Here is a 13,126-nt window from a genome sequence, read left to right as displayed (position 1 = left end):
AGCAGAGCCACAGGCCAGTGAGGATCTCTATGAGCAGGGACCCGCCATGGGTACTCACAAGAACAGCTGAACATATGCAAAAGAACTACAAAGACAAGCTCCTGACAGCTGCACCAGTGGGTTCTGATAGAAATGAAACTCACCTAGTCTTTAACACGAACATTTCCCACCGCATGTCCAGTGAATAAAAATCTTGACATCTAATAAACTTAACAAAGATATTTACAAATCTCAAAAATCTTTGCAAAATTAGCTTTTTATAAACTTAACACTTGGTTTTTGGGATGACTATTCTGTATATTAGAATGTAGCTTTAAAAAGGGTAATTGCATAATATTGAGTGATTCTAAAAACAGTACTTTGAGAAAAGACATTCGGTACTGTTTCTGACACTATTTTAACTCTGATCGCCTGACCACACCCCCACCGAACCAAGTGACCCTACAGAACAGAGAGCACAATGAACACCTCACGTGGGCCAAGGTCCATCCGAGCACCAGGGTGGGTTTGTGAGCTCCACAGGCGATCAATACATAGCTTTAATGACCTCCTGGTCCTCAGAACAAGGAGCTTCAGGTGCCTCAGTGGCGAGGCCCAGAAATTCAAGCGAGGTGGGACATGACGCAACCCGCGCCTGGGGAACACATGAGACCAAACAGGAGCCAGGTCACGAGGCTGCTTGGCAGAGGAGGGCGCACCTTCACGAAAGCTGAGGGACATGTGGAGAACCACCTGGATGGCTCTCCTTGAAAGAAGAGCACCTGGCTGTACTTCCACGTACTGATATGTACAGAGCTGGCTAGGATATTTCTTTATCCCCTCAACTGGTTGCAAGCAATGCAAATGGGTCTAGCGAAGTGCTGATGTGCAGTCTTTAAAGCAATGTGACATCAGTGATTCCCTGGCTATAGCTTCCAAGTAGTATGTGTGAGCTAGGCCGAGTGACACATGCTGTCGGCGGGGACTTAGCTCTGAGAAAGAAGCCGTGATATCTCAGGGCACAACGATTACACATCAGAACTGAAGTACCAACCCCAAAACACTAGATACTGCCCCAATCTGTAATGTGCAAGTTACTCCTTCTGCATATCTCTCTCTGCATATTGCAGATGTGATTTCAGGTCTCCTGCCTAGCCCAGCTCACGGCACTCATGTACTTCCCACCACTCTCGCAGTCACTCATCCCCAAGCCACGCCCCTCTTCATGAATTAATAAAACTTGGTTCAGTCCTGGGTCGAGAACTTTGCTCCAGTTAACCATTGTTCTGACTGGACTTAGGGCCCCTCGGCTCCCCACAACTACAAACACGCTTTAGTGTCTTTATTCTCACCATGGGTTACGCTGGAAGTGGTAGGTTGGAATTAACTTCTTAGAATTCCAATACCTTTCCATGGGATTACAAATATAAACTCCTGGACCACGGTGAGGTCCAGGAAGGGCTCCCATAGGGACACACAGGTGTGTACCCACAAGAGGAATGTGAAAGTGGGTTGAGGGCCATGACCCTAATTAGGTCAAGTAAGAGACTGATTAAGGGTTTATAGTGATTACTGAAGGGGGAAACAAATAATTATTGATGATTCTTAATAATTCAAAATGTCCCCCAAAAGTCTCACGTGCTCTGAGACGTGGCCTTCGACGGTAACTGGATCACGATGCCGCTCAGTGCATGGATCCACTGATGCGTTCAGGGCCCAGGGCGATGTTAGGGTTGGGGCCAGGTCTGAGTGTCACGAAGGGGTGCGTTTGGATGGTGCATCTCTAACCTTGGCTCCTCCCTCTCCTCGCTGCTTCCTGGCTGAGAGCAGCTCTCCTCCTCCACACCCTTCCACCATGCCACCGCTGCCTTGGAACCAACCAACCATGGGGTCAATCCTCTGGAAACCGTGAGTCAAAATAAATCTCTCCTTTAAATATGAGTGTCAGATATTTCATCCACAGGAAAGCGGCTCATACAAACGTTATGAAGTTAACTTTTCAAGTGTTTCTTTGAAAAAAACAATATATGGATGGTTTGTCTGCTGTTTAGAACCAATGAAAAACTTTCCTTGAGACAATCAGCAATAATTTATTATGGGCTAAGACAAGGAAGCAAGGAATTACTGCTAATCTTGATAGAATGAGATTGGGGCCAGATGTAGGACACTACTGTTAGACAAGAGGAAGGCAGAAGAGGGAAGACAGGGGTTGTAAGGGTGGGTATAGGGGTGATGTGAGCAAAATATATATGTTGTAACTAAAACGTGAAACTGGGGGAGCATGGGGCAAGGAAATTTGGGAGGGTGAGAATGATCAAAGTACGTTATGTGCATTTAGAATCTTCCAAAATAAAACCCACTAACCTGTATAACAGTACAGAACCGGAAGTCTGTAGGGAGGGAGAATGTGACGTGCATGCTGCAGCACCCCTGCACTGGCCACTGCAGGAACAGCCCTCAGGGCCGGAGCACAGAACCCAACTCTAAAGATGACACCCAGGCAGGAAAGGAGCACAAGCATAGCCCCCAGCACAGACAACAAGCAACAAAAGGAGGATGCTAAGGCAGGAAAAAACTGCTGGATTTGTTTTTGACAGATATGAATCTACAGGCAATATAGCAATGTGGACTATAACAGGAACTAATTTCCTACGTGTTAAATTTCAGAGTGTGTTATACTAACCAGGTTGTTTTTGGGTAGCGGGTTTAGTACGTTTCACCTTAACAGTTCCAAAGTACAGTGGAGAAGTTGGTAGGACACAGGAGCTAAAATAAAAATAAAACCATACTCAACGAAGTTGCTCAGTCCACCAGATGTAAGACTGTAAGATTGATCAAACAATCAAAGACAGTAACAAGTAATAGAAAAAAAAAAAAATTGGAAATGATACAGAGCTTCACCATACAAGATGGTTGGAGTTCAACAATAGTTCTTATACTGCATATTGTTGTTTTCAGACCAGTTATTATGATTACCCAATTAAAGCATGCAAAATTGGTCAAGAACAAAGAAAATTTTAAGCATTGACTGTTCCTTTCAATAAACCACAGACCTCAGCAATACACCTATCCCAGCTATCCTTGAATATACATATAAATTTTGTTTTCCATTTTAAAGAGAAAAGAAAAAAACCAAAATAACAAAAACACATAAACAAAACAGTATGGAGAACAATAAAAAATTCCTATCATTTTGTTTTGAGGTCATGTATCATTTTTGTTGTTTTTGTGTTGTTTTGATTTTTCTTCATTATTGTTTTGTTAGTTTCTATAATCTATAGAATAAAAAATAAAAAAATAGGGCTGGGGATTTAGCTCAGCGGCAAAGCGCCTGCCTGGCAAGCACAAGGTCATGAGTTCGGTTCCCGGTACTGGAGAAAAACCAAAAAAATTTTTAAAAAAATAAAAAAATAAAATAAAAAAATAAAACCATACTAGGAGAATAATGATATGACACAATTATTTCAATGAAACACACATTAAGGACAGTTACAATCATTAATTCATACAGATATGGTTATACAATATTTGGAAATAAAAACTATTAAGATTATTCCTATCCTTAAAGAAAAATATTAATATATTTAATAAAAGTGCCATTTTATAATTTATGTTTTATTCTAAAATGAGGTACTATTTTGTGTTAAACTATGAACCACTTCTTAAACAAGATAGAAGCAATGGTATGAACAATAATTTGTTTCATACAGGGTCAGTATGGTTGTGTTTACAAATTTCACCTTTGTTTATTAACATGAAAGGAGTCTAGAATGCTATTAACAGACCGCCACTCACATGGAAACATTGTGCTTGACCAGACTGTACCTTGCTAGCACGGAGAGAGCTTCCCCAGGGCCGAGACACTGTTGAGACCTCCACAGCACGGCAGGGCTGATTTCTAACACAGCTATCTTATTCTCAAACATGGATGTGAGTAAGCAATATGCCTTTGAGAGACAGTAGTGACATAATTAGTAACATCACTGAATGGAAAGGAAATTACAGATTTGCATTCATATTTAATCATGAACACAGCTTATTAACAAATCTGTTTCATTTGCTTATGAACAAATCTGCTTCATTTGTACAAATCTGCTATATGATGGGTAAGAGTAGTTGCAGGGTATCATATAATTCATTAAAATGTTCACAAAGAAAATCTCATTTACTAAGCCAGTTATTATGATATTGTGCTCCAGAAAGTATAAATCAAAAATACAGAAGAGCAAGGTATGGTGGCACACGCCTGTAATTCCACCTGCAAGGAGGCTGAAGGAGGAGGGTCACAAGGTTTAGGGCAGCCTGAGAAACTTAGCAAGACCCTGCTTTCAAATTAAAAAGGGTAAGGATGTAGCTAAATGGCAAAGCACTTGTCTGGCATGTTTAAGCCCCAATATGCCAAAAAATATATGAAGACATTTGACAGAATCTAAACAAAGAAACGTTTTATGACTGACCTTCCGGTTGATAGTTTCGCTCGTCACTGCACATGAGCCAGCAACTTGAACACTGAGGCTCCTAAAATCTTAATTTTCAAAAATGATAGACAATGCTTCAGAAAGAAGTAGAAGGAACTAGCTACTTGCTCACTGACTCATTGCACCTACTAACGAATGCCTACCACCCCTCAGGCACTGAGCCAGCAGCGAAAGTGAGACAAGGCAGGAGAGACGGGCCCCAGCACAAAAGCCTGAAATTGGGTGTGACACCATGCAAGTGGAATTGGAATGAGGCCGTGAGAAAGCTGGGCAGACAATGGAATTTGCGAGGAGCACCCCCATCCCTGGAGGAAGCCCGGGACGTCAAAGAGGAACCTCAGGTAGCGCAGAGGGGCCCCGGCTGGAAAGGAGCAGCACGGAACAGTCCACATGCTCTGCAGGGTCGGGAGAACTCAGGGACTGGAAAGGGGCCAAGTTATCAGAGCATGTGCCAAAGCAGGGGCTTCGGAGGACGCAAGACATGGGCCCAAGCCACGCACGGAACACTGCTCCACCCCGAGCGCCACAGGAACCACAGAAAGCTCGGAAGTCTAAGGAGGAAGTGACGCAATCAGGACGGAATTTAAGACCGCTACTCGGGCCCTGTGCAGAAGGGGCGGGGGGCGCGGGAACAGCCTGAGGAGCAGGAGGGAGGCGCTGGGCTAGCCGTGCTAACCCTCCAGTGGGGACAGACACTGGGAAAGGGCACAGGACGAGAGACTCAAACAGAGAGCCTCAGGCTCGTGGTCAAATTCAAATTCTGAGGCTTTCTCCCCCTCAGTCTTTACAACGCTAAACAGCACCCCAAGAAAACAGGCAATCTACAGGACTTTCATATCAGAGATGATTAAACTTATGGTCTCACCTTTGAAACGTAAAACAGCTTCCACTTCACAGTTTGCCAAGTTAAATATGCATAACTCTGTTGGGCTTCCCACCCACAGGCATCTGGTGTTCTCAGAAGACAGGCTGATTTGGAAAGAAAAGGAAGTATCACGCCCTGACTCCACGCAGCTCTGCAGATCTGCAGCCTCACCTCCCTGACCGTGGGTAGTGAGCTCCCACCTGGGGACAACCTGCAAGGCATTTCCTTTCGCACCGAAGTTGCAGGTTCTTGTCACTTCTGATTACTTTTTGAGGTCTGTTCTGTGTTTCTTCGGAACCCACTTAGCGTCTGCTGGAGACAGGTGACTCAGAGTGACCACACTAACCAAAACTCAACTCTGATCTACGTGGCTTTACTCCTCTTCTGGTTACTGAGGAGCTGGGGGCTGCACGCTGAGGGGACTCGGTCAGGTAAGCGGCCTGGCATGTGATTGATGCCATGGCACGCACTGCACCTAATGGTGCTTACAGCTGTGTTTGGAAAGGGAGGAGCAAGTTGGGGAGGAAACTAATTGGCCCGCTGTAGCAGAGTTAATTACAATGCAAATACTGGTCTGTTGGTATCAATAAAGTCAATGAACCTACCTCAGAGAATGCCAGGCTTACACTCAAAACCACCCTCCCCACCGGTTCCTCCTCTCAGCCGTCCCCTGCAGCCCACCTTGAGGACACTTCCCGGCTGCCGGCCTTATCAGTGGAGCTACCGGCAGCCTGCTCTCTCCCCAGAGTCCTGCTCAGCACACAGCACCACCCCACGCTGCGGAGTAGGCACTGCGAGCAGAAATCAGGTGCTGGAACCTTAGCTGCATCTTTACCAGAGCTCTGCCGCTCTGAGAGAGCCAGAGGAGCCTTGCACCTCAGCCGAGGGACCGGCCCACAGCACAAGCCTATCGCCCAGTCCCCGAGCCAGCCCTGATGCTTCCGCCAGCAGGGCGTGAGGCTCCCAGGACCAGGCCGTTCAGAACAATCTGCCCCAAGTTCTTATTTTTCTTCCTGCAAACCCACATTCATCATAGAAATGTCACATTGACATGCATTAATTTGTACAATAATATATGTTAATGAAAAAAGCACTATACAAGAAACCCTCTCCGCCATCTAGAGGAACAACCTGCTCTTCTTTTGCTGAATTCATAATCTCTAGGGCTATCTAAGCTTGCTTTGGAGGGAGAGGTGAACACAAACACCAGGTGTTCTTTAATCACAGTTAGGCAATGCTTCCTCATCTTGCTACCCCTTTATAATATTTCTATCCAGCCCAGAAATAAATAAATAAATACAATTCATTTGAGGTTAATTTTAAATATGCAATAAATGGCACAAATGGGTGTAGCCGCCTTGGCCGAAGAGTGAATGGTTAAACCGCAGGGCAAAAGCACACAGGCTCTGAGGATTACACACCACCACATCACCATCGTGCATGGTTACACAATACCATGTTAGATTAGCAAGGCATGTTGTGTCTGGCCATTGTCCTTCCCTTTGCCTGACACACTGCCCAGCCTTGAGACAGTTCCTTGCCCAAACTGTTTTTCTTCTGCTTTTTCCCTTACACTGATATTCTAGAAAAAAGCCAGAGAGTTCTTGGCTTCAGTGCTACTCCTGAGAGTCTCCCTGACGCTGGGTGGTCTCAGTGGAGACAGCCCCTCTGGCCCTCTCAGTGTTCAGACTAAGTCTCATCTCCAAGTAATATTTCATTCTCTAGGCCACCAGGGTTACACTCTGAGACACAGGGGAGAAAAGGGAGGTTTACAGTGGGTATGACTACCATGCTCCATTCTAAGAAAAAGGCCTGTTACAGAGGTAAGAATCTGCCTAAATTTGGTAAGTAAACTTAAAATGATTCATTTCTTCTGTTACTGAGACTTAAGCAAAACTGACCAAGTTCACCCACTCTAAATCTTAAAATATACAATTCTAAGAACACATAGTTGGAAACAAAAGTAACTGCATTTTATTTTAATCACTCTTACAACCAAAAATTGATGTTCCCTGAAGCAATGTAAAGGGTTTTCCGCCCTGGTTTTTCCCAGCACCTACATACCCTCTGCTTCCAGAACTCAGCCTGTGGAGGAGGTGGCAGGGTGAGAGGCTCAGGACAGGTCTGCTTGCTTCAGGCTGTGTCCCCATGTCCAGATCACTCGCTCCTGCTGAGCAGGTCCACTGATCAACTGAGAGGCAAAATTAGACTAGTAATCAAGTTTAAGGACAAACAGCGGACTCAAGATGCTGCAATGGTTTATGTGGTTGGAATAACAAAACTGTGAGCCAGAAAAACACCTAGGATTAAATATATAAGTGTAAGTTTAAAGATAAAAATTATCCTCCAGAGCCAGAGATATGTAAGAGATGAAATTTCAGAGAACAGGGAGTGGAGGGCCAGGGATATAGCTCAGCGGCATAAGCGCCTGCCTGGCATGTGCAAGGTTCAATTCCTGGTACCCAAAAAAAAAAAAAAGAAAAGAAAAGAAAACAGGGAGTGGGGAAGAGGAGATGGTCAATTTAGAGGCCAATCCCATATTTTCTAAAATAGATTTGGGGTTTACTCAAAAATAATCATTTATAAATAGTCATTTATAAGACAAATAATATATATAGTGCATGAAAGTAATTTCTGCTCTAATACAGAAAGACATCGTTTAAAGCCATCTACAATAAACACAAACTGAAGGAAAGGCTTGAGGGAGGAGTAGCCCCTGTGACGTGCAGGAGAGAGATGGGCCCGGAGGTGGTGGCTAGGTGGATGGAGGTGGTGGCATCTGGCACGCAGTGGGCAGATGAGGACCTGCAGGTGATGCCGGGGTGGCTAGGCGAGGGACAGCTTGCAATGTGCAGGACACAGGGGGTACCTGGAGGCGGCAGTAGAGTGGGTGGCAAAGGGGCATCTGTGATGCACATGAAAGTGGTAAGGACCTGGCGGTGGCAGCAGGGTGTACCTGGCTCCTCCTGTGCAGAGCCCCAGTGTGCGCCTAACCCAGGCCCTGAGGCCTGCAGGCCTGTCCTGACTAGACCTCCACTACCACACCAACAGCCCAGGGCCTCGTGCCCCATCACCCCCAGCGGCACCTCATCTGCACTAGCCCAACCTCCACTCCCACTACACAGCCTGCCAGGGCCTAGGTGATTGTCTGAGGTTAGAAGCCTGGGCTTCCCCTAAACAAGAAATTCTTGGTCCTCGTTCCTCTCACTCTGTGTTCAGAGGCCTCACAAGGTGCCGTGAGCACTGTGTCCACTCAGGAGGCCCCACATGGGCCCGAGCAACGCACCTGGCAGGCCGTGCACTCCAGACTTCACCCTCCTGGTGATGAAAGTCTCGCTTTTCTTCCTCAGGTCCACTCGGGCTACACGGCGGTAATGATGTCCTTCGATCAAACTGAAAACCCAAAGCTGTGAAAGCAAGCATGCACAGAAAAGTATCTCTTTTAGCGGTGCTATTGAGGAATAAAGAGTACAGTGCTGAAGGGAACACAGTTCAGGCAGACAAGTCACAAGAAATACGTCCCTAGCTGTCCCTCAGAGATATGGCTTGGCTGTTCTTCTGTTCCACTGGCTGCCCTACCTCAGGAGATGCGAGGACCGCAGAGGACCAGTCAGGATGGACGGTCAGCCCAGCGCACACATGTGGTAACCCTGATTACCAAGGTCTCCTCAAGATGCCCACCTTCTAGGTCCCCAAGGCTCATGCCCAGATTCCTCTGCACCATAGGCCACTGCCTCCAGCGAGGGGTACTTCCAACCAGGGTGTTAAGGCACAGAATAACAGCAGTTGACTTTGTCAAAAAAATTAGCCTCCAAATGTATATCCATGCTTTCTGAAGTAAGCCTAAAATGCTTAGATAAAAAACTTTTTTAAGCAGGTTAAACATCTTTAGTTTTCAAAAATATTTAAAGTTGATGCTATACTCATGTGAGTGCTTCTCAACTTTCACTATACTGCAGTCCTAGCTGGAGCTTCTAGAACAGCAGATCACCAGGGTCAGGGGCACAGGTGCTGGGTCATCACACCCCTGGCCCCCACCGTGACATGGCGATGCAGAGCCGTACCATCACGGCACATGAGGCGACTGTTTCTTCAAGTCACAAAAACACCCGAAGTGACACTGAAGCAGACTTCAGTGCACAGGTTCACTTATAGCAACGTGCGCAAGCTGGGATGCAATTCTACAGCTCTCACCTGCCCATCGGCACACCCAGTAACGAGCTGCTTGCTTTCCTCGTCGATGAGCAGACTCAGGAGGGGATACGCTACAGAAAGGAGCAGAAGCATGGTTAGGTTCCTCAGTAGGCTACAACCGTCAGCTTTACTGACAGTACCTCCTTCGGTCAAGTTGGGATGATTCTGAAACTATGTCCTCTTAAATAGGGACAAAAAGTATATGAAAAAATGTTCATCATCTCTAGTCAACAGAGAAATGCAAATTAAAACTACATTGAGATCCCATCTCATCCCACCCAGAATGACATCATCAAGGACACACAAAAAAAAATTTTAGCAAAGATGTTGGGGAAAAGGAACCTTCCTATATTATTGGTAGCAACGTAAACTTCTACAACCACCATGGAAATCAGCATGGAGATTCCTCAAAAGACTAAATGTAGAAATACTATTTGACCCCGATATAGCAGTCTTAGATATATTCCCAAAAGAATTAAGGACTGCATACTATAATGATACATGCATAACTATATTTAGAGCAGCACAATCCACGACACTTAAGCTATGGAAACAACCTAGATGACCATCAACAGATGGACAGATCAAAAATGTGATATAAATATACATGTACAAAAGCCACAAAAAGAATGAAATTATGTCATTTGCAGGAAAACGGATGGGACTAGAAATCATCAGGTTCAGTGAAATTAGCCAGACTAGAAAATTATATTTCACATGATTTCTCCTATGAAACTTGAAAAACACATATATATGTACATGCATGCACACAGGATAGAGGACAGGAAACCAGAAGTAACTCCTGGAGACAGAAGGCGATAAGCAAGAGAGGGGAGAAAACAAAAGGAAAGAGGACTGCAACTGATTAAGATATATTAATTGCACGTTTCAATTTCCCAACGTAAATCTCATCATCGTGTAATATCAGCATGCTCTGATAAAACTGCTGCCCGGAATGTCAAATGTCAATATGTTAAACTTACGCTAACTTGTCAAGAATTAGAAGAACTAGGTAAATGCATATTTAAAAACATTATATGTCCAGAAAAAGAAATAAACCGTAGAATGTACACAGAACCACCCCTAAGATGATTGTAAACTTCATGACTTGCAAACATGTGCTAATAAAAATTTTTAAAATATTGTACCATTTTATAAAAAAAAAATTAAACATTATATGTCCACATAAGCTATAAATGACAATGAAGATCAAGTTTATAATTATGTTCTTGAGAATCAAATAATTCCACATAATAAATACAGGATGAGAATTCCAACATACTCCCAAAAACAGAGCTTCATCACAGGTCAGTAAACGTATTCAAGTTATCAGAATACCATAGTCTACACATGAATAAACTGGACCCAGGGAGAATGTAGAATCTTCAGGAAAACATAACAGTAACTGTACCAAGTTACCAAATTATCTGCATATCCTTCAGCATTTTCAAGTCTCATCCTGGGAGAGCCCCACCTCATGCTACCTTCTACTCCCTTCCGTGGGAACACTGCTCAGATGAGCGGGTGGGCTGTGATCCCAGGAGGAGATGCTGGAGGAGCACACAGAGGCTGCCAGTGGGATGTGCTCCCAGGAGGAGATGCTGGAGGAGCACACAGAGGCTGCCAGTGGGATGTGCTCCCAGGAGGAGATGCTGGAGGAGCACACAGAGGCTGCCAGTGGGATGTGCTCCCAGGACAGCCTGACCAGGGCCCGCCTGTGGGGAGGAGACCCACACCACAGGGACCTCTCACTCAGCTTAGCAGATGGGACCCACCTCTCCGGTCATCTACCTCCAAAAAGATAGCTTGAGGAAAGCACACAGCTACCATAGAATTCGGGAGCTGCGCAAACATCTCCAGCCTAACCACTAGGCCAAGCATGCTGGCCTCTCCTCACTGCATACCGGTCCTCAGGTTTGAACAGATGAGAACTATGGTGTTTGGAAGGTGAGTCTCATCTGTTCAGGACAGCAGAGGGCTTCCTGTGGCCAGGTGCTTTACCTGAGAGCCAATACACTTTGTTCAAGTCTATGACAGAGAAGCTCAGACTCCAAACATATGTTTAGGTTAAAAACTCCAAGAATATTGTTCTTCTGTTCCTTTCTATGACTGAATAATCCTCCACTGTGATACCACTGTAGGAAAATGGATAGAAATGGAGATCATCATGTTAAGTAAAATAAGCCAGACTCAGAAAGACAAACACTGCAGTTTCTTCTCCTATGTGGAATATAAACAAACAAAAACAAAACACAGAAGACAGCGTAGAAGACAGTTTATAGAGTTAGCTTCTGAGTGAGGCAGCTAGATATGGGGAGGACAAAGAAAATATTGGGTAGTCAGCCCAACCAATTAAAATTTAAATATAAATAGCAAACTAGGACTTCGGGTCAGGAATAGCCAGTCCTCAGGCAACATGAAATGTGGCCCCTCATTCTAAAAGGACAATATGAACACCCCTACTAAGTTCCTGAGTTCTGAGGAAATTATAATGCAAAGTAACCAGTTCTTTCTAAGATCCCAGTTTACTGTAAAAACTTTGTAAAGCGGTCGAGAGAGTGAGCCTAAGTTCCAACTGGTCCTTTCTTTAACTTCACAGGGTCACTTGAAATAGGTGACCACGAGATGACTAAGTGAGTCTATGCCCTGTTTACCTCTGAGTGACTCTAAGCCAAGTAACAATGCAGCCTCCCCATCCAGGACCCCCCTAAAAATCTAGGAGCTACTCTTCCTCTTCTAATTTTCACTAAAAACTCTCCTGACCTCCTCCTCTGGTTCATGACTTCATTCCTCAACATTTGCAAAACTCAAGCCCAATACTAATGGTATCAACAGCATGATGATAAAGTAGAAGGGGACTCTTACAGGAAAAAGCAAACAAGGCGGTAGAGAAGGGCAGACAAGGTGGCTAACCATGTGACTGTGAAAAACATTAAAGCGTGCTACATGCATGTAAAAACCTACACTAATGAAACCCACTTGTCTGAAAAACGAACATGCACTCATAAAAAATGTCAAGGACTCAATCTACTCAACATGTGGAGCGGATCACGGCTGCATCTGTGGGACAGCATAGGAATGGCAAAGATTTGGTTACAGAAAGTCCTTAGGTACAAGGTAGAAAAATTTTAAGTTTACCTGTTAAAATGGATGAACTGAATATTAATGATCCCGTGAAATGGTCCCAAACCTTTAAGCAAAGAGACATTCCTTTAGAGAAAGTAAAAATGTATGCATTATTGCTGTACCTTGAACTTATTTCTGCCAAATTGTATATTAATCTATGTGAATGACTACAAAACAGGAAATAAAATTATGCGTTAAATATAATAGAAATGCAGTAAGACAAAGAAGAATCTCGAAGGAAAAACCTCACACTTCAGAAGATAACGAATTTTGGGTCTGATAAGATTAAAAACGAAAACCTATGACAAAGTTAGACACAACTCCGCCTGGGTACTCAACGCATGAAGGAGTGCGACCTCGTCCCAAGGAGAACCCTGGCACTGGATGGCAGAGCAGCCCCTCTTGCGGACCTGATCCTGACTGGACGGAGTTTACCACTATGAACCATCCTGACTGTATGAGAGAGCGACCCCTACAGAGCGTC

The 13,126-nt window shown here is 44.6% G+C and overlaps 1 protein-coding gene across 6 annotated transcripts in view; it reads right to left on the bottom strand.

Moving 5' to 3' along the window:
* Wdr27 (WD repeat domain 27) overlaps positions 1-13,126 on the bottom strand; it is a 194,417-nt gene that overhangs the window by 153,938 nt on the left and 27,353 nt on the right. For all 6 annotated transcript variants that reach the window (XM_013510744.1, XM_013510748.1, XM_013510746.1 and 3 more), the window contains exons 6-13: positions 12,655-12,706; positions 9,517-9,587; positions 8,609-8,729; positions 7,387-7,513; positions 5,323-5,426; positions 4,437-4,504; positions 3,805-3,926; positions 2,663-2,745 (exon numbers count right to left, since the gene is read on the bottom strand). In XM_013510744.1, coding sequence (XP_013366198.1) covers positions 2,663-2,745; positions 3,805-3,926; positions 4,437-4,504; positions 5,323-5,426; positions 7,387-7,513; positions 8,609-8,729; positions 9,517-9,587; positions 12,655-12,706 — 748 coding nt within the window. The remainder of the gene's footprint in view (positions 1-2,662; positions 2,746-3,804; positions 3,927-4,436; positions 4,505-5,322; positions 5,427-7,386; positions 7,514-8,608; positions 8,730-9,516; positions 9,588-12,654; positions 12,707-13,126) is intronic.

The sequence above is a fragment of the Chinchilla lanigera genome, unplaced genomic scaffold (genome assembly GCF_000276665.1).
Source record: "Chinchilla lanigera isolate Chin_1 unplaced genomic scaffold, ChiLan1.0 scaffold00010, whole genome shotgun sequence".
NCBI lineage: Eukaryota > Metazoa > Chordata > Mammalia > Rodentia > Chinchillidae > Chinchilla > Chinchilla lanigera.
The sequence above is the reverse complement of the archived record's forward strand: the minus strand, read 5'-3'. Positions and strand labels throughout refer to the sequence as shown.